The sequence below is a fragment of the Sparus aurata genome, chromosome 7 (assembly GCF_900880675.1).
Source record: "Sparus aurata chromosome 7, fSpaAur1.1, whole genome shotgun sequence".
Lineage (NCBI taxonomy): Eukaryota > Metazoa > Chordata > Actinopteri > Spariformes > Sparidae > Sparus > Sparus aurata.
In genome coordinates, this window is record NC_044193.1 from 2,549,366 (window position 1) to 2,575,598 (window position 26,233).

General features: G+C 37.7%; 3 protein-coding genes across 3 annotated transcripts in view; all 3 read right to left on the reverse strand.

Annotated features, from left to right (window-relative positions):
• Nucleotides 1-7,498: 7,498 nt before the first annotated feature.
• Nucleotides 7,499-11,000, reverse strand: LOC115585364 (galactose-specific lectin nattectin-like). Its single transcript, XM_030423683.1, has 7 exons — nt 10,929-11,000; nt 9,893-9,949; nt 9,709-9,724; nt 8,441-8,520; nt 8,135-8,269; nt 7,934-8,048; nt 7,499-7,767 (listed from the first exon to the last, which is right to left on the reverse strand). Exons 2-7 carry the CDS (start codon nt 9,947-9,949, stop codon nt 7,664-7,666), a joined length of 507 nt encoding a protein of 168 aa, XP_030279543.1. The 5' UTR covers nt 10,929-11,000; the 3' UTR covers nt 7,499-7,663.
• A 5,134-nt stretch (nt 11,001-16,134) lies between these two features.
• On the reverse strand, nt 16,135-18,463 carry LOC115585362 (galactose-specific lectin nattectin-like). Its single transcript, XM_030423681.1, has 6 exons — nt 18,392-18,463; nt 18,076-18,154; nt 17,067-17,146; nt 16,761-16,895; nt 16,560-16,674; nt 16,135-16,404 (listed from the first exon to the last, which is right to left on the reverse strand). Exons 1-6 carry the CDS (start codon nt 18,446-18,448, stop codon nt 16,340-16,342), a joined length of 531 nt encoding a protein of 176 aa, XP_030279541.1. The 5' UTR covers nt 18,449-18,463; the 3' UTR covers nt 16,135-16,339.
• Nucleotides 18,464-23,380: 4,917 nt separating this feature from the next.
• LOC115585365 (galactose-specific lectin nattectin-like) overlaps nt 23,381-26,233 on the reverse strand; it is a 35,831-nt gene continuing 32,978 nt past the window's right edge. Inside the window, exons 3-8 of the mRNA XM_030423685.1 lie at nt 25,459-25,502; nt 25,207-25,222; nt 24,635-24,717; nt 24,332-24,466; nt 23,947-24,058; nt 23,381-23,743 (exon numbers count right to left, since the gene is read on the reverse strand). Coding sequence (XP_030279545.1) covers nt 23,679-23,743; nt 23,947-24,058; nt 24,332-24,466; nt 24,635-24,717; nt 25,207-25,222; nt 25,459-25,500 — 453 coding nt within the window. The 5' untranslated portion in view covers nt 25,501-25,502 and the 3' untranslated portion in view covers nt 23,381-23,678. The remainder of the gene's footprint in view (nt 23,744-23,946; nt 24,059-24,331; nt 24,467-24,634; nt 24,718-25,206; nt 25,223-25,458; nt 25,503-26,233) is intronic.

Consider the following 26,233-nt stretch of genomic DNA (forward strand, 5'->3'; position numbering starts at 1 on the left):
AATAAAAAGTTCCTCCTCAAGGACAACCTGTCGCCTCTTTCTGGTCATATGATCTCCACAAACTAATTACCGCGTTGCGTTTGAAGTTCAGTAGCAGTTTTGACCTTATGATTCCAGGGAAAAACTTCCAGTCAGACACATGCCGTCGACACTTGTCGACCATTTCACAGAGGACTACAGAGGACTGATAGAACGCTTCACCACATGGTGCAACAACAATCAAAATCAGCAAAACCAAGTTCATAACGAATAAAAAAGCAATATTGATAATCCTTGTGTGTGATCACATTTTTAAGTGATAAATCTAACTGTGGTTGAAGATGTCTGTGAAGCATCCATATCTTAGAATTTGTAGCTATTTCATGTTCTATCAGACAGCACAGAAGATTTCTAGGTGGGCACCCGAGGTTAATGTCATTGATTTAGTACCTGATCAAATGTGAAACACAATCTCCCCCTCTTTTCATGAGTTATGGCACTGAATATGGATATGGACGAGAATGGAAAGGAAATACTCAAGTAAAGTATCTGAAATTTGTACTTAAAACAAGCACATGAGTAAAGTGTACTTCGTTCCAATGAACATCAGTCCCAAATATCAGTTTTCAGTCTTTTGATTTCCAATAATCCGTACTTGCCCTGACAAAGCCAGTCGTCCCCTGGTATGAATAATGGCCAGAATAGTATTTTAGCAGATTATTATGATGTAACAGTGAAGTTGACCTTTCAGATATGAAATGGCACCACTTCATCATTTATTCTAATAGAAATTTGCGGGAAAATTTGTCAAAATTTGCATTTTTTACGTGTTTCATACAGTGAAATGTGTAACTCAATAAAGTAGTTTCATCACTGTTTGTTACATTGCCATGTTTGAGCCTGTAATCTAGCTGGCTGAACCAAACCTTAACTATCATTAGTTGCAGTAGTACCCGCAAGCTTCTGCAAAACATCATACTGAATGAGCTATTGACACATCCACTGTACCTGAGACAATGTACCTGAAAACAAATCTAAAAACAAACATATCATGAGTGTTCTGTTGTGGATTCATTCCAAGCAGTCAAAGCTGTTCGGCATACTGTCCTCCCTTATCTCTTAAATACACAGTAACTCTTCAGTTCAGTCGTGGTATCTGAAATTAGTCCAATGGTTTTTAATTGTTATTCTAATTATTGTATTTCCAGGAACCGCTAACAATATATGTTTCAAATATGGAACATTGATAAAATGGAATAAACTGATTGAGTATGTGGAACACAATTTAATAATATTGAAGCATTAGTCGAGAGGAGTTTGAGTCACTTTCTTTCTTGTGTTACTGTGTAGGCAGTGTGCAGATGGTATGTATATAAATAAACATATGTGAAGCCATATGGATACTTCATATACAGTAGGCATGTGCACCACCATACTAACCTGTTATTTTTCTCATCTCTTCATTATTTTAGATTTTGTATCATCTTCATTGTTAATATTATTTCTAATAATCTAGATAAGACTTCTGCACCTAACACAGTATGAAAGAATAAAGCATGTAGAGGGTTTTTCAGAGCACACTGTGGTACATGAGTTCGACCCATTGTTGTGCAAATACACTGCTCAAGCATTCATTAATGATCATGGGGTTAAGATAACTTAAGTAGCTGTTGCCAAAGCTTTTGGTCGTATCCCACGGCCTTCTTCTGTTGATGAAACATGATGAGAATCCTCCACTGAGGTTCAAGACCAGAACTGACACTACTAACCCAACAGGAACTGTTTTCAGACTGGACAGTCAGAAGATGTAGCCAAGATCTCTGCTGTTACATCTTAAACACACCCCAGACAGACTCATGATATGTTTGTTTTAGACTTGGTATCAAGATTTTTTTTTCCTGGTACAGTGGGTGTGTCAATAGCCAAATAGTAGTCCTGCATGAGCAGACCTTGCACCTGTTTTGTTTGACTATATTTTACATTTCATGTTCTCATTCATATGATGTGTTTGCAGAAGCATGCAGTCTACTGCAATAACGATAGTTAAGGTTAGTTCAGTCAGCTGGACTACAGGCTCAAACATGGCAATGTAACAAACAGTGATGAAATGATTTTATTGAGTTACAATGTTCACTGTATAAAAACATTTTTCTGTATGCATGTTTGGATGATTCTACATAACCACAGCAGATGCTATGATGACAAGCCACAAGAATGACATATGAAGTATCTATGCCCATGCTGGTGATTGTGAACCCAACATCTTATGATCACCTCGAGAGAATTTCCTCAAATTTGGCAGAAACGTCCAGTTGGACCCAAGGATGAACTGATTTCACTTTGGTGGTCAAATGTCTTTGTGATGTCACAAAACAGGTTTCTAAAATAACACTTCAAATGTTAGTTTTGAAAAGATTTCCCATAAATGTCTTGGTTACACCTCTGACAATCCCCACCTAACCAGAGAAAATGTACCTCAAAGATTTCACAGTGTTCAGATTGAACATGCCTGAGACAGACTGAGGTGCCAGGACACTCATTAAGTTCCACTCAGAAGAGGCTGAGTCATGTTCGCCATCTAGTGGTAAAATTCTGCATTACTAGTCTGGTTTGGAATTTGGCTTAATGTCATTTTTTTACATTGGGCCAACCCTCCGTAGGATGGGTCACATAACCATTTCACAACTTGAATAAGTTGTGAAATACTGAATAAGAGCTCATTTCAGAAGATAATCAGCTGTCAGCACTGTAGGATAGTATGTGGTCCTGACATGGGCAGCACCATAAATATATAATGTAGGAGACACTGGTCCTGCAATGAGCTGGCGACTCGTTCAGGGTGTACCCTGGCCTTCGCCCATGAGTCGAACTGGATTTGGCCCCAGTAAGCCCCGCAACCCCCCAGGGGAGATAAAAAGCGGCAACATCTCGCAACCCTGACGGAAAAAGCGGAAAAGAAAACAAACAAACTCGTAATGGGGCACCACCTCCGTGTTTAGTTATTGGAATAATCCGGAGAACATTATTCCAAACACCTAACTGTACCAGTTGGCTTGGACGGTTAGAGTCCATTCAAAATCAATTTATTCAGTCTCAATATTCTGTAGTGACTTCTTTGCACGTTTCCATCGGTTCTCCACATTAAAATTAAGTTCCAGACAAAGACAAATGATTATATATGTTTATTGACTAAATAATTTTGGGTAAAATAAAAGACATGACAATTTTAGACGAATAACAGATAACATAGAAGGTAAAGTGTCGTGTGACCGTCGGCAGATGGTAAAGTTAAAGGGTCGGTTATATATATTAAATATTACGAGAGTAATTTTTGATACTAACGAGACCCTAATCTTAATTCTCTTAAGTTCATAAGATAGAAGTTAGAACTTAGACAGAAGTCAGAACTTTGACAGAAGTCAGAACTTTAGACACCAACTCATTCTCACGTGTGTGGATCCAGCTGCATGAAAACGTTCAGCCGGTTTTGTCTGGGAGTCAGGAGGCACTGAAGTTTGGTATTCTTGAGAGTTCTGGGTTGGACTACGGCACGGCGCGTCGGTCCAATAGCCAGAAGGAAAGGCAGGGGCTCTGTTGAGGAACTCTTGGTCCGAAGGCCCAGCGGGGTTTCCCCCTTGGGAGCGCTGGGGGCAGAGTCGATCTCGGCTGGGAGCACACAAAGTCTCTTTTTGTTGGAGACTCCTTGCAAGGCTTGCAACGTTCTTCATCCGATGATCACAGTCTTGAAAAATACTTTTCTTGGTGGTTTCAAGCAGTGGTACTTAAGTTCTGATTCTGAAACTAATTCAACTTCTTCTGAATCAGGCGGTGATACTTTAACAGTATAAAATCAAAAAGAAAAGAATTTGTTCTATTAAAAACTTGAATAAAAGTAAAATACTTAAAGTAGGGATTCAATTCGCTTGCCTTAGAGCTTGTTGCAAAAATAAAGTAAAGATTACTTTAAAAATAAAATAAAAATGAAACACAAAGAAGAGAAGAGAAGAGAAGAAGGAAAAGAAGCAGGGGGAGAAGAGGACAGGGAGAGAGGAACGAACCCGGAGAAGAAGAGAGTGGAGAAGGGGAGAGTGTCTGTTTTATGACCTGCAGCAGGCAAACTGAACGGGGGGGCCGGCTGACAGTGTCACACCTCCTGTGATCTGCGTTTAGGCTCCCAAAAAGTTAATCTAACTATACTATTGTATTTAACGTTTTGAAATCGTGTTTTAACCTTCCCAAAACTTCACCATCTTAAAAGTCGAATTCTTGCCTTCATGAAAAGATGCAACATGATAATGATCATTTGTCATTCAAAAGAATTATAACCTGATTAAGACATGAAGCACTAAAGTATACACATATAACAGTAAAGTATACAATACACAGTAGAACCAAGGACTTATACATATTCCTTGTAGTTCTATCTTTAACAAAACATATCAGACATTTAACTGGTAAATAACACAAGTATTACACAAGGAATGATGATCTCCAAGTCTCTCCTCCATCGACAAAGGGGAGGGGGTTTCTGTTGACCTCAAACTTATTGAGTAATAAACTTCTTTTGGACTTGACAATAACATGGGAAAGATCTATTGTAGGATCTTTTTACGCTATTTCGGAATCTGCTAAATTTAAGAAATTGAGATGTAGTTTATTAGTTGTTTAGGACGTATTTGAATTTGAGTGAGAACAGAAGACTGCAAAGGGGGAATGGTATGTCAGACCCAGGAACAACAACGGTTGTAAATAACAGTTGGACATGTGAGGAGAAGAACACACAGATTAGGTTTCCCATTAAGCCTTCCTCCACTGGAGAATGTTCCAGAGGGAGAGACACGTAGATTAGTAAAACATCTTGAATCACCACATCTATGTTAGAAACCAGTCCTCCTTCCTTTGGTGTGACCAAAGAAAACTCTACGGGCTTGACCTTGTTTGACCTGAGGAAAGGGGTTCATCTTCTTTGGAGGAAGGGGAACAGACCAGATGTGCTTAGTCGTTGTAAATTACTAAAAGAAGATCTCGGTGATCTGTTTGTTGCATGAAAAACAACATGTCCCACTCGTGGAGAGGAGAGGATTTTGCCAGGCCAGGATATGGGGGTTTTCAGTCCCATATCCTGGAGGAGTCGATTTGGGTTAAAGGTAATCATGGCCGAAATGAGACCACTTTAAGATGCAGAGACAAAGGCTTGTGTTCCTACAGCACGTACCTCAAGGATTTCACAGTGTTCAGATTGAACATGCCTGAGACAGACTGAGGTGCCAGGACACTTATTAAGTTCCACTCAGAAGAGGCTGAGTCATGTACGCCATCTAGTGCTAAAATTCTGTATTACTAGTCTGGTTTGGAATTTGGCTTAATGTCAAATGTCTACATTGGGCCAACCCTCCGTAGGATGGGCAACATAACCAGGCTCAGCAGCCTCTACAGACATCATGACACAGGTGAAAAGACCAAAGAAGACAATGTCTGAGGAGAGAAAGAGAGTAACCAAGCAAGAGACACGAGTCTCAGACCGGCTTTAAATCATTTGCACAGCCTCGCTGAATAAAAGCCCATTTCAAAAGATAATCAGCTGTCAGCACATTGAAGACAGATGTTATGGTCGATGGTTCAGGTTACGTTAGCTTGACATGCTGTTACTGTTCTGAGTTGTGTGTGGTGCGTGTGAATACTTTGACTGCAGCATGGGAGAAAACATGCATGTTCACTTCATGACCAAGTATTTCAAGACATAGCATTGTTACTACATGCTGACTGCTGTTTGTAGTTAGCACGTAAGGTAACATTTAATCTGAGAAACTGTTACAATCACCTGGTATTTGTTTTTATGACAGGTGTATTGCGTCAAATGGAACAAAATACAACATTATGTTGCTTTAATCAAAATGCAGCAGCCACATGAGGACATTTTGGACTTCAGTGTGTGTACCTCCTCCTGAGGACGTCCACAGTGCCCTGCTGAGAGCACTTTGTACAGGTGAGCTGTTGTGGAGGTCGGCCCTCACTGCAGGTCTCTCTGTCTGCACGTCCATACAGAGCTGCCTGCACACACCGCTGTCTGTTACACAGAGTGGAATATAAAATACGACAAAAAGGGTGACAGATTCGTGGATATGAGGGACTATGACCTATGACGATAGACTTGTTTTTGTCATAAAATACAAAATTAAAAGAATATTTTTGGTATGCTGCAACTTCCTTTATCCCACTCACAGAGCTCTGGTCCTACATATGATCAAGAAAATAAATGTCACTGGGAATATTAAACTAGGGTTCCTGTAGAAGTCTCTGCGTGCCTCGACATGGACTGATTGGTCTATTTCGGTCGTCCAACAGGCTGTCATTTGAATAGAATTATTGTGTTCATGAAATTAAGTATTTTAGTCTTGTTCGTTCATCAGAGTTGTGTATAAAGCTGGCGTGAGCTTACCCCCAGGCGCCTGGATATTTAATAAGAAAATTTTAATATATTAATATAATATATACTATTTAAGACCACATGTACTTTACAGCTAATAGAGGCAGTTCCAGGTCATCTGCAGGCTTATGTTGCGTAAGAAAAATTAAGGTGAGAAAAATAAATAAATAATTCAGTGTGTTCAGACTCCTATTGATCAATGATAGAATCATTTACTGAGCTTCTGACAGCTCGGGGGGGAACAATCAGGGTTTAACCTTTCAAAAGAGCCCAAAACGATGGTTCAAAACAACTTTGAATTAACTTTGGGCTGGATGGGAATAGACGTTTTAATGTTTTGGATCGAGGGCTTTTACTTTTACTACTTAAAGTAAGTCAGTCAGTTTTTCTTTCTGTCTAATGGTAAAAACAGAGAATGGGGGTGTGGCTAGTAGTCAACATCACTAGCATGGATTAGCAACAGCATCTATATTGGCATGGCCAAGCAGCATGAATAATAGCAGGGATAGTGCTAGCTGTCACTCAAACTGAAGTTCTCCTTGTGTATTGATGGGCTGCAGAGTTGATTCATGGTCAAACTGTAACCTGCACTGTACATTTACTGCTACTAGACAACTTATCTGCTAAAGTTCACCCTCTGCTCCGGTCACTAACACCGGTCTGCTCCAGGTCTCTTGCTTGACCACTAACACACTGCTCACCGCCCTGATTCTTAAAGGAGCCGCACAGCTTTTATAACCCTGTTGGAATGATGTATGACTCACAGACTCTACTATAGTCATATTTCATCATTCCATGTTAGTAACAGCTTAAATTAAGTGACTTTGAGCAAAAAAGTTTTATTTATCTGAAAACATTTCCCTCATCAAAACTGCCAAGAAAAGGACTCAGAAATATGATAAAAATATCAAAATACAATGGAGGGGGGCTTTACGTTAAACATACTTCTTACACACACACACACACACACAAATTGAAGAAACGTATTATGCTTAAAGAATATTTTTATTTTAGTGTATTTTTGTTTTTTGTATTGATTGTAATTGAAATAAAAGATAGTGAATATATGACAGAAAATAAGAAACAAATCAAAAATGTTAAATCATAGTTTAATGAGGCAATTTCCTATGCTGCCATTTACTGATTTGGTGGATTCTGATTTGAAGGATTAAATGAAAAGTGAATCATCAGAGAAAGTTTGCTCTTATTTAAGTGTAAGATCAAAGACAAAGTAAAGTCGTCATGGTGGAAGTGGCATCATCTCGGTACACATGAGGGCAGATGGAGGATGGAAGCATCAACGTCCCCCACACAAACAGAAGCATACTTCATGGTACATGGTTCATCATTCCAATAGTCCCCTGTAAAAAGAAAAGAGTGACTGAGTAGAACAAATATCTTTGCAGTTAATGACTCTTTGAACGGATCAGAGTACATTTAAATATTAAGAAAAACATAACACAATTTTTATCCATGTTTCTTCTCAATTAAAAATACCATTAGGAGGTTTAGAAATAATATTCGTACCTCTGAAGTTGATGTGGGTACAGTCTTCTCTTTGTCCACCGTAGTTGTTGGGCTCCCCACGACCCCAGCGACTGAAGACAAACCTCGACCCATCAGTCCACAGCCACTTTCCGTCCTGGAAGAGAAAGCTGATTGCTGAACAGCTGCATTGATTGCAGTTTACAGTTTTGTCCGTAGTCAACAAGTGTAAAAATGTCTCACCTCAATTGCATCAGACAGCCCGATCCAGGCATGCACATCAGAGCCAAAGGCTTTTTTAACCAGTCCCCTGATCCAGTTGTAATCATTGATGTTGTGGATTGATGCCAGGTTCCCACCAAGAGCAATGCAGTTGCGCTGATGAAGGAGACGGTGGGAGAAAACAGAGATACTAAGTCAATATGGAACATCTGAGAGCATGTACGCAGAGAAGACTAAGATAGAGGAGAGACAGACAAAGGGGTTCTGAAAAGGTAAAACTTGATCATCGACTACCTGAAGTCCAATAAAGAGAGATTAACTACGCACCTCTGCATCAGCCATCGTCAGTTTTCTGGTTTCAACAATGAAACAGCGCGAGCCAGACAGAGACCAACCAGAAGGACAGGCTGCATCACAGTTTTCATGTTAGACAGACAAACAGAATGAGGCTCAAGTCTGAGTCAGAAGTTTTACATCATATTCATTGGGGTTGGCAAGCCACTACAGGTGAATTACCTAAATAGCTTAACTAATAGACATCACCATGAAACTTCCCCAGTTGATCACTTACATCAAAGTTGAAATATGTAAGAATCTTTGTTTTTAAACCATTCAAATATTAACTAAAATGATTACCAGAATGTGAAATGATGTTGACATTACGTCAACTATATCTATGTATTCTGTTAGAGAGATCTACAGAAGTTAGCATGCAAAGCAGCTAGCACTGGGCCTGAAAACATAAACTCTTTCTCCCAGCAATCTAAAGCTCCTGTGCAAGTGCTGCAAACACTAACATTCCCCCGGTTGTCTGGCTAGCTTCACTGCTAACTTAGCTAACACGCTAACAGTAGCTACACTCATGGATGTAACAGAATACAGTTAGCAGCAGTTAGCAGTAACTTTGGTTAGAGGCTGTCTGTATTTGTTTTGTGTAATAAAAAATGATTACATGTTGCATATTTAAGACAATTATTTCTGAGTTTTCAGAAATTGTGGGCTTAAATATGCAAATAATAAAACTACTGTAGAACATCAGAAATAAATGATGACACTTTGGGCAAATGGGTGTTTTTGTTTAACTAATTAATATCACAATGAAACTAATTATTCTGAAATTATATCACCAATGAAAATGTATCTATTAAATATGCAATCATTTCCATTTAAATGTCTTGAACAGAAATCTGGTCTAAATGGACACATAAATGTGTATTTTAGTTGTTTCATTTAGTCTGAAAGAAGACATGTTATGGATTAATGTATGAATATATGATGGCTTCTCCTGTAGCGTCTCCCCTTTAAAAGAAATAAACTTTAACACCCTCCCACCATCAGAATAACTTTAAAGATGCTGTAATTACTTGGTTTCACTTCAAAATAATTTGTGTCAGAGATTTATATAAACAGTCTGATGACATTGTGTAATTTTATCGCTCCATCCCAGAGTGACCGAAGCATTTTTTGCATTGATCAGAGTGGGTGGTGGTGTGTTGGTGAACTGCTCTGTGTAATGACTCGAGCAAACCACATGATGTAATGTGTTCTGGATGAACTTCTGTCACTGGACAGAGTTGAAAGTTGCAGCTACCTACCTGCAGCAGCAGACACCTGTGAACATGAACAAGACATTCATCAAATCAGCGCAGAAGGTGTTTGTTGTAGTTAAATTAAGAAGTAGAAGTAGATGAAATAATAATTTCATAAAAGTAGAAAGGGTTTAATGAAGGTCTAAATAAAACAAATGATTTAAAAACTGTAAGATGCATCATCACTTACGTCCAACTGTCCAACGGCCAAACAGAGGAGCACAACGAGAGGAAGAGCTGACGCCATCTATAAAAAGTTATATTAAAGAAGTTCGGTTTTTCAGATGTCAACTGACAATCAAAATAACAGTAACTTATAGGTACTGTTATATACTTCAGTTTGTGAAAGAACTCTCATTAAACCTCTGGTTCAGCAGTTTTATACTGCAGGTAAACTTGTTTTCTTGAAATATTTCAATCTCAACATATGTTAAAGGAAAACTGTAGTTTTGGTGAAGAATTTTAAATCAGAATAGAAAATTCTGTCTAAACAAACTTAATCATTTAATTAAACAAACTCTTTTATTTTCATGACTACAAACACAATTTTTCTACTGTTTTACCTTGTTTATGTGGCGGACCCGCCACCTCTCTAGTTTTACAAACAGTGTTCTAGGACCTCATTTCCCACTGAAAACAGCTTGTTTGTTTACTTGTGGTAAAAATAAATATTCCTGAGATTGTATTATGACTTCGCTAATATTACTTTCCTTTAATATTTGTATATATTATTACATACTTTAAAAGTATCACAGGGTTTTTATTTCAGTACAATTTTATATTCTTATCCATAAGAAATAAATGGATACAGTGAAACACATATACAAATTCAATTCTTAAGTTAATTCTTGAGCAAAATATTAAGTAACATGTATGACCCAAAAATGTTTAAACTCTTCTACATACTTGTCAGTATAAACTGTGTATACTTATGCTAAGTTACATTTATCTCTGATAAGTGTATGAAAATAAACTTTTAGTTACTTTTACTTTAAAAGAAGGATATCATTAGCACACTCAAATAAATTTCTTTCTTGGAAGGGAGGTAGCACTATAAACAACTTCAACCTAGAAACAGATCGCCTCAGTAAGTGGACACAATGCAATCAGATGATATATTTTGTTTTTCTACGATTAACTGTAAATCAGCACTGGGTAATTGTCCTTTTCTAAAAGTCTTTTCTGTGCAGCTGGTGCTGTGATGAAAGACAAAGTTAAAACCTTACCGTGTTATGATGATCAGATTCAAGTTGCTCGTGCAGTAGCAGGTTGAAGGATGTCTTGGCAAAGAGAACGCAGCCTTTATATAGTTTTTCTGGGCGCTTGTTTCCTTATCTTGCTTGTCATCCATCGACCACAAGACTAGCTATTGTTTTACATATTGCCACAGCACTGAGTAAATGTGTTCCTCAAACAAGTCTACAAAAACATTCTGGTTACTTGAGACATCAGCTCCACTTGACAGGTAAAAAACAATAGTGTGAACTGTCGCAGTACACCTTCCACAGTTTGACATAGGGGTGAATCATAAATAATTGGATTCTTGTGTCGATATACTTGTGGAGAAAATAAATAAAGTTTCCTTCCCATGGACAACCTGTCGCCTCTTTCTGGTATTGTGATCATCAGCAAACAAAACTAGAATGAACGCCTTACATTTGAATGCCTCCACGCACCAGTTAAGTAGCAGTATTGACTTGAATGATTCCAGGGAATAACTTCCAGTCAGACACATGCCGTCTACACTTGGAGATCATTTTTACAGAGGACTACAGAGGACTGATAGAGCGCTTCACCACATGGTGCAACAACAATCACCTGAACATCAAGATCAGCAAAACCGATGACCTTGTGCTTGAATGCTGAGCTATGTCTGTTATTGTGTAAGTTCATTAAGAGAAAATTCAGAACCTGACAGAATGTGAAACACAATCACCCCTTCTTTTCCTGAGTTGTGGCATTGAATATGGGTCCCAAATATCAGTTTTCAGTCTTCCTGATTTTCCAATAATCCTTATCAGCCCCAAAAAAGGCGTAACAGTCGACCCTGCAAATGTCTATTAGAATAAAATGATGAAGTGGTGGCATTTTATATCTAAAAGGTCGACTTCACTGTGACGTCATAATAATCTGCTAAAAACACATTTCTGGCCATTATTCAATGTTGGGGAAAATTGTTAAAATTTTAATTTCAAGTGTTTTTGCTATAAACCTGTTTTGTGACATCACAAAGACATTCGACCACAAAATCAAATCATTTCATCCTTGGGTCCAACTGGACGTTTCTGCCAAATTTGAGGAAATTCCCTCGAGGTGATCATGAGATGCTGGATCAGCAGTGCAGGCATTAAAATACTCTCAAATGTCATTATTCTAGCTTGTCATCATAACATCTGCTGTGGTTATGCAGAATCATCCAAACATGTATCTACAAAAAAAAATAAACAAATATAAAATATTTACTTTTATGAAGCTGTTAACAGAAAACGTGTTTCATACAGTGAATATTGAAACTCAAAGTAGTGTGTAATGCACTCTACTGAGTGCTGTTCTAGTTTATTTATTTATTTTGTCTCATGACAAACTGCAGCTCATTATTAATATGCACTGATACATAACTGCCAACCTGAATTCAAATGCAGGCCACCTGTCAGGAGCTTCATTGTGTCATGTCGCATGTTGACTGACACTAAAGGGTTTGCACACAGCAAACATGACGATGGTGGCTGTATGTAGATTCCTCTCACCTGCCCCGAGCTGCATTTCTTCAACAGGAATCATTTTGTGTCTGTCTTAATGGAAACACACAGTCATTACCTGAATTTTTGGAGGAGTTAATAATGCTTTCTTAAATCTTCTGGTACCTGTGTTTACTCATCGTGCTCTGTTTATTTTACTCTTTTATTTGCTCTGTATACATAACTGACTGAGATATCACATGTGACATCTGGTGAGGAGGTGACAAAAACAACAGAGTTGGAGAACATTTCCTTGTGTGCAAGTCACCGCCTCTGCACTTTTACTCTGCAGTGGCAAATTTCTTTTAACACTTTCTCCTCTGACCTGCCTCACCTGTCTGTTATGATATACATGTTATTTGCAAGTGTACAACTTTATAACCACTAAAAGCAAGCCGACACTTTACTTCTAGTATTAAAAAGGAAAATGTTTTTTTCTGAACTTTTGTACACAGAATTTCTCTTTTAATTGTGAAAACTAAGAAAGGCCATTGTTTTAACACATTTAAATTACAAGTTTTAAAGGACAGATATATGTAATAAGTCTGGCCCCTTAGCACATCACTTTTTTAAAATCTCACCCTTCTACATAAGAAGTTGAATAGGTTTGATGTAGAGGGATGCAAGCCTACTGTACATTATAAAAACACATAATGTGATACTGAGCATTCATTAATGATCATGGGGTTAAGATAACTTATTTAGCATTTGCTAAAGCTTTTGGTCGTATCCCACGGCCTTCTTCCGTTGATGAAACATGATGAGAATCCTCCACTGAGGTTCAAGACCAGAACTGACACTACTAACCCAACAGGGACTGTTTTCAGACTGGACAGTCAGAAGATGTAGCCAAGATCTCTGCTGTTACAACTTCAACACACCCCCAGACAGACTCATGATATGTTTGTTTTAGATTTGTTATCAGGTACATCTTTTTCCTGCTATAGTGGGTGTGTCAATAGCCAAACGGTAGTCCTGCATGAGCAGACCTAGCTCCTGTTTTGTTTGACTATATTTTACATTTCATGCTCTCATTCATATGATGTGTTTGCAGAAGCATGCAGTCTACTGCAATAACGATAGTTAAGGTTAGTTCAGTCAGCTGGACTACAGGCTCAAACATGGCAACATAACAAACAGTGATGAAACTATTTTATTGAGTTACAATGTTCACTGTAAATACATGTTTTTATGAGTCTACATAACCACAGCAGATGCTATGATGACAAGCCAGAAGAATGACATGTGAGAGTAATCTTATGCCCATGCTGGTGATTGTGAACCCAACATCTTATGATCACCTCGAGGGAATTTCCTCAAATTTGACAGAAATGTCCAGTTGGACCCAAGGATGAACTGATTTCACTTTGGTGGTCAAATGTCTTTGTGATGTCACAAAACAGGTTTCTAACTATAACACTTAAAATGTAAGTTTTGAAAAGATTTCCCATAAATGTCTTGGTTACACCTCTGACATCCCCACCTAACCAGAGAAAATGTACCTCAAAGATTTCACAGTGTTCAGATTGAACATGCCTGAGACAGACTGAGGTGCCAGGACACTCATTAAGTTCCACTCAGAAGAGGCTGAGTCATGTACGCCATCTAGTGCTAAAATTCTGTATTACTAGTCTGGTTTGGAATTTGGCTTAATGTCAAATGTCTACATTGGACCAACCCTCCGTAGGATGGGCAACATAACCAGGCTCAGCAGCCTCTACAGACATCATGACACAGGTGAAAACAACAAAGAAGACAATGTCTGAGGAGAGAAAGAGAGTAACCAAGCAAGAGACACAAGTCTCAGACCAGCTTTAAATCATTTGCACAGCTTCGCTGAATAAAAGCCCAATTCAAAAGATAATCAGCTGTCAGCACGTTAAAGCCAAATGTAATGGTCGATGGTTCAGGTTACGTTAGCTTGACATGCTGTTACTGTTCTGAGTTGTGTGTGGTGCATGTGAATAAAAACTGCAGCAGCCACATGAGGACATTTTGGACTTTTTTGTGTGTACCTCCTCCTGAGGACGTCCACAGTGCCCTGCTGAGAGCACTTTGTACAGGTGAGCTGTTGTGGAGGTCGGCCCTCACTGCAGGTCTCTCTGTCTGCACGTCCATACAGAGCTGCCTGCACACTGATCACACCGCTGTCTGTTACAGAGAGTGAAATAATAAAAAAAAGCCTGAAAGGGTGACAGTCGCCCTTTTTTGGTAGAAAAGGTGGCACATTTGCTCCAATGTAAAGGCGGCAATGTGCCGCCCTGTCTTTATTTATTTTTGGTATCCTGCAACTTCCTTTATCCAACCCACAGAGCTCTGATCCTACATACGATCAAGAAAATAAAAGTCACTGGGAAATATTCAACTAGGTTCCTGTAGAAAGTTTCTGCGTGCCTCGACATGGATTGATTGGTCTGTTTAGGTCGTCCAACAGGCCGTCATTTCAATAGAATTATTGTGTTTATGAAATTCAGTATTTTAGTCTTGTTCGTTGATCAGAGTTGTGTATAAAAGCTGGTGTGAGCTTCCCCCCAGGCACCTGGATATTTCTAAGAAAAATATCTGTTGTGAGTGATATTGTTAGTAAATTACAACTTGGGCTATTTAAGACCACATGCACTTTACAGCTAATGGAGGCAGTTACAGGTCACCTGCAGGCCTATATTACATTGTAAATATTCAGGTGAGAAAAATAAATTAGCATTCAGTGTGTTCAGACTCCTATTGATCAATGATAGAATCATTTACAGAGCTTCTGACAGCTCGGGGACAAACAATCAGGGTATAACCTTTCAAAAGAGCCCAAAACGATGGTTCAAAACAACTTTGAATTAACTTTGGGCTGGATGGGAATAGACGTTTTAATGTTTTGGATCGAGGACTTTTACTTTTACTCCTTAAAGTAAGTCAGTCAGTTTTTCCTTCTGTCTAATGGTCAAAACAGAGAATGGGGGTGTGGCTAGTAGTCAACATCACTAGCATGGATTAGCAACAGCATTTATATTGGCATGGCCAAGCAGCATGAATAATAGCAGGGATAGTGCCAGCTGTCACTCAAACTGAAGTTCTCCTTGTGTATTGATGGGCTGCAGAGTTGATTCATGATCAAACTGTAACCTGCACTGTACATTTACTGCTACTAGACAACTTATCTGCTAAAGTTCACCCTCTGCTCCGGTCACTAACACCGGTCTGCTCCAGGTCTCTTGCTTGACCACTAACACACTGCTCACCGCCCTGATTCTTAAAGGAGCCGCACAGCTTTAATAACCCTGTTGGAATGATGTATAACTCACAGACTCTACTATAATCATACGTCATTATTCCATATTAAGAACAGCTTATATTTTGTGAATTTGAGCACAAAAATTATGCTTTTTGTCTACAAACATTTGCCTCATCAACACTGCCAAGAAAGGATAAAAATATTAAAATACAATGGAGGGGGGCTTTAAGTTAAAAATACTTGTGACATCACTGCTGTGAGTTTTCTGTCATAGTGTTTCTGTCATCACCTCTCTGACAGTAAGTGTGACAGTCTGGTCACCAAACACAAACACAAACACACACACACAATTAAAGAAACGTATTATGCTTTAAGAATATTTTATTTCAGTGTATTTTTGTTTTTTGTACTGATTGTGATTAAAATTAAAGATAGTGAATATATGACAGAAAATGAGAAAGAAATCAAAAATGTTAAATCATAGTTTAATGAGGCAATTTCCTATGCTGCCATTTACTGATTTGGTGGATTTTGATTTGAAGGATTAAATGAAAAGTGAATCATCAGAGAAAGTTTGCTCTTATTTAAGTGTAACATCAAAGACAAAGTAACGTCGTCATGATGGAAGTGGCATCATCTCGGTACACATGAGGGCAGATGGAGGATGGAGGCATCAACGTCTCCTCACACAAACAGAAGCATACTTCAAGGAACATGGTTCATCATTCCAATACTCCCCTGTAAAAGGAAAAGAGTGACTGAGTAGAACAAATATCTTTGCAGTTAATGACTCTTTGAACGGATCAGAGTACATTTAAATATGAACACAATTTTTATCCATGTTTCTTCTCAATTAAAAATACCATTAGGAGGTTTAGAAATAATATTCGTACCTCTGAAGTTGATGTGGGTACAGTCTTCTCTTTGTCCACCGTAGTTGTTGGGCTCCCCACGACCCCAGCGACTGAAGACAAACCTCGACCCATCAGTCCACAGCCACTTTCCGTCCTGGAAGAGAAAGCTGATTGCTGAACAGCTGCATTGATTGCAGTTTACAGTTTTGTCCGTAGTCAACAAGTGTAAAAATGTCTCACCTCAATTGCATCAGACAGCCCGATCCAGGCCCGCACATCAGAGCCACAGGCTTTTTTAACCATTCCCCTGATCCAGTTGTAATCATTGATGTTGTGGATTGAGGCCAGGTTCCCACCAAGACGAATGCAGTTGCGCTGATGAAGGAGACGGTGGGAGAAAACAGAGATACTAAGTCAATATGGAACATCTGAGAGCATGTACGCAGAGAAGACTAAGATAGAGGAGAGACAGACAAAGGGGTTCTGAAAAGGTAAAACTTGATCATCGACTACCTGAAGTCCAATAAAGAGAGATTAACTACGCACCTCTGCATCAGCCACCGTCAGTTTTCTGGCTTGAACAATGAAACACCGCCCGCCACACGGAGACCAACCAGAAGGACAGGCTGCATCACAGTTTTCATGTTAGACAGACAAACAGAATGAGGCTCAAGTCTGAGTCAGAAGTTTTACATCATATTCATTGGGGTTGGTAAGACACTACAGGTGAATTACATAAATAATTTAACTAATGGACTTCACCATGAAACTTCCCCAGTTGATCACTTACATCAAAGTTGAAATATGTCAGAATCTTTGTTTTTAGACCATTCAAATATTAACTAAAATTATTACCAGAATGTGAAATAATGTTGACATTATGTCAACTATGTCTGTGTATTCTGTTAGACATCTACAGAAGTTAGCATCCAAAGCAGCTAGCACTGGGCCTGAAAACATAAACTCTTTCTCCCAGCAATCTAAAGCTCCTGTGCAAGTGCTGCAAATACTAACATTCCCCCGGTTGTCTGGCTAGCTTCACTGCTAACTTAGCTAACACGGTAACAGTGGCTACAGTCATGGATGTAACAGAATACAGTTAGCAGCAGTTAGTAGTAACACTGGTTAGAGGCTGTCTGTATTTGTTTTGTGTATAAATTAAACAGGCAAAAACTTCATACGTATTGCAAGACAATTATTTCAGAGTTTTCAGAAATTGTGGGCTTAAATATGCAAATAATAAAACTATTGTAGAACTTCAGAAATAAATTATGACACTGTGGGTAAATGCATGTAATTGTTGAACTTATAAATATCACAATAAAACACAATTTTATGAAATGATATCACCAATGAGTATCTATCTATGAAATATGCAATAATTTCCATTTAAATGTCTAGAACAGAAATCTGGACTAAACAGACACATAAATGTGTATTTTAGTTGTTTTATTTAGTCTGAAAGAAGACATGTTATGGATTAATGTATAAATATATGATGGCTTCTCCTGTAGCGTCTCCAATTTAAAAGAAATAAACTTTAACACCCTCCCACCTTTAGAATAACTTCGAGGATGCTGTGGTCTGGGACGATGCTGTGGTCTGGGACGATACAGAAATGGAAAAAAGAAACCCTGTGAACATGAAGAAGACATTCATTAAATGAGCTCGGAAGGTGTTTGTTATAGTTGAATTAAGAAGTAGAAGTAGACGAAGAATCATTACTAATTATTACTGTGAAGAAAAAAGGGACATTAAGTGAGAATGTCATACTGATTGATGAAATAATAATTTCAGAAAAGTAGAAAGGGTTTAATGAAGGTCTAAATAAAATAAATGATTTAAAAACTGCAAGATGCATCATCACTTACGTCCAACTGTCCAACAACCAAACAGAGGAGCAGAACGAGACGAAGAGCTGACGCCATCTCTAGAAAGTTATATTAAAGAAGTTAGGTTGTTCAGATATCAACTGTAGAACAAAATTACAGTAACTAATAGGTACTGTTTATATACTTCAGTTTGTGAAACTCCTCTCATTAAACCTCTGGTTCAATAGCTTACCTAATACAACAATATCAACATTATGTTAAAGGAAAATTGTGTAGTTTTGATGAAAAATCTGCCTAAACAAACTTATTTCATGCATTTGAAAAAGTACCACAGGGTTTTTATTTTGGTATAATTGTATATTCTTATACATAAAAAATAACTGTATACAGTGAAACACACATGCAATTTCAAATTCTTAAGTTTATTCTTGAGCAAAACATTAAGTCATATGTATGATGCAAAACTTTTTTTTTAATTCTTCTTTAAACTTGTCAGTATAAACTGTGTATACTTATGTAGTTTTGTTACATTTATCTCTGATAAGTGCATGAAAAATAAAGTTACTTTTAGTAACACACACTCAAACTATTACTATTATAACTATTCTGTTTTTCTACGATTAACTGTAAATCAGCACTGGGTAATTGTCCTTTTCTAAAAGTCTTTTCTGTGCAGCTGGTGCTGTGATGAAAGGCAAAGTTAAAACCTTACCGTGTTATGATGATCAGATACAAGTTGCTCGTGCAGTAGCAGGTTGAAGGATGTCTTGGCAAAGAGAACGCAGCCTTTATATAGTTGTCTGGGTGCTTGTTTCTTTAACTTGCTTGTCATCCACTGACCACAAGACTGTCTGTTTTTTTAGTTAATATCTTTTTACATATTGCCACAGCCTTCAGTAAATGTGTACCTTACACAATTATATAAAAACATTCTGGTTACTTGAGACATCAGCTCCACTTGATACATAAACAACAATAGCGTTAACTGTCGCAGTACACCTTCCACAGTTTGACATAGGGGTGTTACATATGAAATTTGATTCTAGTATCAATAAATACGTGTATAAAATAAATAAAGGTGCCTCCTTAAAGACAACCTGTTGCCTCTTTCTGGTAATACGATCTTCACAAACTAATTATCGCCTTGCGTTTGAAGTAGTAGTAATGATTCCAGGGAATAACTTCCAGTCAGACACATGCCGTCTACACTTGACGATCATTTTTACAGAGGACTACAGAGGACTGATAGAGCACTTCACCATATGGTGCAACAACAATCATCTGAAAATCAAGATCAGCAAAAACCAAGTTCAATACGAGTAAAAAAAATAATAGTCATAATCCTTGTGTTTGATAACTCCAACTGTGGTTGAAGATGTCTGTGTAACATCCATATTTTTTAATGTTTAGCTTTTACATGTTATATCAAGACAGCACAGAAGATTTCTTGGTTGGCACCCAAGGTTAATGTCCAGTATCTGACCAAATGTGAAACACAATCTCCCCTCTTTTTCATGAGTTATGGCATTGAATATGATAGGGATGGGAATGGAAAGGAAATACTCAGGTAAAGTAACTGAAAATTGTACTCAAGAACAGCACATGAGTAAACTGTACTTCATCCCAATGAATATCGGTCCAAGATATCAGTTTTCAGTCTTCTTGATTTCTAATAATCTGCACTGTCCCTGAAAAGGCCAGTCGTACCCTGGTATGAATAATGGCCAGAGTAGTATTTTAGCAGATTATTATGATGTAACAGTGAAGTTGACCTTTTAAATGTGAAATGCCACCATGTCATCATTTTATGCTGATAGACATCTGCGGGAATATTTGTGAAAATTTGCATTTTTAAGTGTTCATACAGTGAATATTGTAACTCCAAGTGCTGTTTGTTACATTGCCATGTTTGAGCCTGTAATCTAGCTGGTTGAACTAACCTTAACTATAATTATTGCAGAAGACTGCATGCTTCTGCAAACACATCATATGAATGAACTATTGACACACCCACTGTACCAGAAAACAAACCTAAAACAAACATATCATGAGTGTTCTGTTGTGGATTCATTCCAAGCAGTCAAAGCTGTCGGCATACTGTCCTCCCTTATCTCTTAAAGACACAGTAACTCTTCAGTTCAGTCGTGGTATCTGAAATTAGTCAGATGCTTTTTATTGTTATTATAATTATTATATTTCCAGTAACCATTAACAATATATGTTTCAAATATGGAATATTTGAGATGGAACTCAATTTTTATTTTAAGTTTATTCTTGAGCAAAACATTAAGTTATATGTATGATGCAAAACTTTTTTTTAAATTCTTCTTTAAACTTGTCAGTGTAAACTGTGTATACTTATGTAGTTTTGTTACATTTATCTCTGATAAGTGCATGAAAAATAAAGTTACTTTACAAGTGCTGTTTGTTCCATTGCCATGTTTGAGCCTGTAATCTAGCTGGTTGAACTAACCTTAACTATAATTATTGCAGAAGACTGCATGCTTCTGCAAACACATCATATGAATGAACTATTGACACACCCACTGTACCAGAAAACAAACCTAAAACAAACATATCATGAGTGTTCTGTTGTGGATTCATTCCAAGCAGTCAAAGCTGTCGGCATACTGTCCTCCCTTATCTCTTAAAGACACAGTAACTCTTCAGTTCAGTCATGGTATCTGAAATTAGTCAGATGCTTTTTATTGTTATTATAATTATTATATTTCCAGTAACCATTAACAATATATGTTTCAAATATGGAATATTTGAGATGGAACACAATTTAATAATATTGAAGCAGTCAGTCGAGAGGAGTTTGAGTCACTTTGTTTTTTTCTGTTTATGTGTAGGCATGTGCAGACTGGACAGTCAGAAGATGTAGCCAATATCTCTACTGTTATATCATGAGTCCATCTGGGGGTGTGTTTAAGATGTTTGTTTTAGATTTGTTACCAGGTAAATTTTTTTCCTGGCATAGTGGGTAGTAGTGTTACTACTACCCTGTTAAAAGGTTTTTTTTCCATCAACATGTGAAGTTTTTCCTCACTCGAATCGAGGGTCTAAGGACAGAGGATGTTGTTCACTGTACAGATTGTAAAGCCCACTGAGGCAATGTGATTGTGATTTTGGGCTATATAAATAAAATTGATTTGATTTAGTGTCAATAGCCAAACAGTAGTCCTGCATGAGCAGACCTAGCTCCTGTTTTATTTGACTATACTTTACATTTTCATGCTCTCATTCATATGATGTGTTTGCAGAAGCATGCAGTCTACTGCAATAATGATAGTTAAGGTTAATTCAGTCAGCTAGACTACAGGCTCAAACATGGCAATGTAACAAACAGTGATGAAACTATTTTATTGAGTTACAATGTTCACTGTAAATACATGTTTTTTTGAGTTTACATAACCACAGCAGATGTTATGATGACAAGCCAGAAGAATGATATGTGAGAGTAATCTTATACCCATGCTGGTGATTGTGAACCCAACAACTTATGATCACCTCGAGGGAATTTTCTCAAATTTGGCAGAAACATCCAGTTAGACCCAAGGATGAACTGATTTCACTTTGGTGGTCCAATGTCTTTGTGATATCACAAAACAAGTTGCTAACAATAACACTTCAAATGTAAGTTTTGAAAAGATTTCCCATAAATGTCTTGGTTACACCTCTGACATCCCCACCTAACCAGAGAAAATGTACCTCAAAGATTTCACAGTGTTCAGATTGAACATGCCTGAGACAGACTGAGGTGCCAGGACACTCATTAAGTTCCACTCAGAAGAGGCTGAGCCATGTACGCCACCTAGTGCTAAAATTCTGTATTACTAGTCTGGTTCGGAATTTGGCTTAATGTCAAATTTCTACATTGGACCAACCCTCCGTAGGATGGGCAACATAACCAGACTCAGCAGCCTCTACAGACATCATGACACAGACCAGCTTTCAATCATTCGCACAGCTTCGCTGAATAAAAGTCCTTTTTAAAAGATAATCAGCTGTCAGCACGATAAAGCCAAACGTTATTTTCCAATCTAGGTTACGTTAGCTTGACATGCTGTTACTATTCTGAGTTGTGTGTGGCAAGTGTGAAACCTTTGAAAAAAAGCATGGGAAGAAACATGCATGTTCACTTCAAGAAGCAGCTTTGTACAGGTGAGCTGTTGTGCTCCCCCCTCTCTCAAACTGTTTCCTGACATATCTTTAACTGTCCTGTCAATAAAGCCAAAAGGCCAAAAAAATATAGAAAATAAATGTCACTGGGAAATATTCAACTAGGTTCCTGTAGAAAGTCTGGACATGGATTGACTGGTCTATTTAGGTCGTCCAACAGGCCGTCATTTGAATAGAATTATCATGTTTATGAAATTAAGTATTAAAGTCTTCGCTGATCAGAGTTGTGTATAAAAGCTGGTGTGATCTTCCCCCCCAGGCGCCTGGATATTTAATAAGAAAAATATCTGTACAGTGTTCATTTTGTTGTTAGTAAATTACAACTTTGGTCAAACTGTAACCTGTACTGTACATTAACTGCTACTAGACAACTTATCTGCTAAAGTTCACCCTCTGCTCCGGTCACTAACACCAGTCTGCTCCAGGTCTCTTGCTTGACCACTAACACACTGCTCACCGCCCTGATTCTTAAAGGAGCCGCACAGCTTTTATAACCCTGTTGGAATGATGTATGACTCACAGACTCTACTATAGTCATATGTCATTATTACACATTAGCAACATCTTAAATTTTGTGAATTTGAGCACAAAAATTACGCTTTTTGTCTACAAACATCATCAACACTGCCAAGAAAAGGACTCAGAAATATCATAAAAATATCATAATACAGTGGAGGGGTGCTTTAAGTTAAAAGTTTATAAATTTTAAAAGTTGAGTGTTGTCATAGAGTGTCCGTCATCACCTCTCTGACAGTAAGTATGACAGTCTGGTTACCAAATACAAGTCTACACACACACACACACACACACACACAATTAAAGAAACGTATCATGCTTAAAGAATATTTTTATTTCAGTGTATTTTTGTTTTTTGTATTGATTGTGATTGAAATGAAAGATAGTGAATATATGACAGTAAATGAGAAAAAAAATCAAAAATGTTAAATCATAGTTCAATGAGGCAATTTCCTATGCTGCCATTTACTGATTTGGTGCATTATGATTTAAAGCATTTAATGAAAAGTGAATCATCAGAGAAGATTTGCTCTTAACTAAGTGTAAGATCAAAGACAAAGTAACGTCGTCATGGTGGAAGTGGCATCATCTCGGTACACATGAGGGCAGATGGAGGATGGAGGCATCAACGTCTCCTCACACAAACAGAAGCATACCTATAGGTACATGGTTCATCATTCCAATAGTCCCCTGTAAAAGAAAAAGAGTGATTGAGAACAACAAATGTCTTTGCAGTTAATGACTTGTTGAACTGATCAGAGTATATTTAAATATAATGCTTGTTCCACAGACTAATAAAGATGAAACATGAACACAATTTTTTCTTATTTTTTCTTCTCAAAAAAAAAAAAAAAAAGAAATTCCATTGGGAAGTTTAGAAATAACATTCGTACCTCTGAAGTTGATGTGGGTACAGTGTTCTCTTCTACCGTTGTTGTTGGGCTCCCCACGACCCCAGCGATAGAACTGGACCCTCGACCCATCAGTCCACAGCCACTTACGCTCCTGGAAGAGAAAGATGCTTGCTGAACAGCTGCATTGATTGCAGTTTACAGATTTTTCTGTAGTCAACAAGTGTAAATAGAACTGGCCTGGGGCGCCGTTCAGCTCACTGGGTAGAGCGGGCGGCCCATGTACAGAGGCTTTGTCCTAACTGCAGTGGACCCGGGTTCGAGTCACTCCCTTTCTCTCTCAACCTGGTTCTTGTCAGGTCTTCAACTGTTCTATGCCAAAAGGCCAAAACAATCTAAAAAAAAAAAAAAAAAAAGGAGGACTCACCTCAATTGCATCAAACAGCCCAATCCAGGCATGGACATTGGAGCGAGTGACTCTTTTGATCAATCTCCTGATAAAGACGTGTTCCCTGTAGCTGTGGATTGAGGCCAGGTTCCCACCAAGACGAATGCAGTTACGCTGATGGAGGAGACGGTGGAAGAAAACAGAGATACAAAATCAATATGGAACATCAGAGAGCATGTACGCAGAGAATAATAAGACAGAAAGAAATACAAACGGGTTCTGAAAAGCTAAAACATGATCATCGATTACCTGACGACCAATAAAGAGAGATTAACAACACACCTCTGCATCAGCCACCGTCATTTTTCTGGTTTGAACGATGAAAAGGCGCGATCCAATCCGAGTCCAACCAGGAGGACGACAGGCTGGTGGAATTGTTCAACTAATAAATATCACCATAGAACTTATTTTTCTGAAATGATATCACCAATGAGGATCTATCTGTTTGCATTTAAATGTCTAGAACAGGAATAGACACATAAATGTGTATTTTAGTTGTTTTATTTAGTCTAAAAGAAGACATGTTATGGATTAATGTATGAATATATGATGGCTTCTCCTGTAGTGTCTCCCCTTTAAAGGAAACCAACTCGAACACCCTTCCACCATCAGAATAACTTGAAAGATGCTGTAATTACTTGGTTTCACTTCAAATAATTTGTGACAGTGGTTCATATAAAGATTCTGATGACATTGTGTAATTTTATCACTCCATTCCAGAGTCTGCATTGATCAGAGTAGGTGGTGGTGTGTTGGTGAACTGCTCTGTGTAATGACTCGAGCAAACCACATGATGTAATGTGTTCTGGATGAACTTCTGTCACTGGACAGGGTTGAAAGTTGCAGCTACCTACCTGCAGCAGCAGACACCTGTGAACATGAACAAGACATTCATTAAATCAACGCAGAAGGTGTTTGTTGTAGTTACATTAAGAAAAAGAAGAAGAATTATTACTGATTATTACTGTGAATAAAAAAAAAGGACAAAGTGAGAATGTCATACTGCTGACGATAAAATAATAATTACAGAAAAATAGAAATGGTTTGATGTAGGTCTAAATAAACCAAATGATTTAAAAACTCTTGCAAGATGCATCAACACTTACCGCCAAACAGAGGAGCACAACGAGAGGAAGAGCTGACGCCATCTCTAGAAAGTTATATTAAAGAAGTTAGGTTTTTCAGATATCAACTGACAATTACAATAACAGTAACTTATAGGTCCTGGTTATATACTTCAGTTTGTGAAAGAACTCTCATTAAACCTTTTGTTCAATAGTTTTATACTGCAGGTAAACTTGTTTTCTTGAAATATTTCAATCTCAACATATGTTAAAGGAAAACTGTAGTTTTGGTGAAGAATTTTAAATCAGAAAAGAAATTTCTGTCCAAACAAACTTGTTTAGACAGAATTTTCTTTTCTGATAGGGTCTGATAGGTAGGTTGATAGGTAGGGGTTCTGATAGGTAGTGATGAAAACAAAGAGAGTTTGATCAAACTCTCTTTGTTTTCATGACTACAAACACAATTTGTGCTGTTTTACTTCGTTCATATGTGGCAGACCCTGCCACCTTTCTAGTTTTACAAAGAGTGTTCTGGGACCTCATTTCCCTCTCAAAACAGCTTGTTTATTCACTATGGAAAAAAAAAACAATATTACTGAGATTGTATTATTACCGCATTAATATTGTAAATATTAAAATTACGAGTTTGAATTTCATCCCAGAAATTACAAAGTGCCCCTTTAATAATTGTATATATTATTTCATACTTTAAAAGTACCACAGGGTTATTATTTTGGTATAATCTTTTATTCTCGTAGATAAAAATAACTGAATACAGTGAAACATACATAGAACACATAAAACTTACTTGTACTTA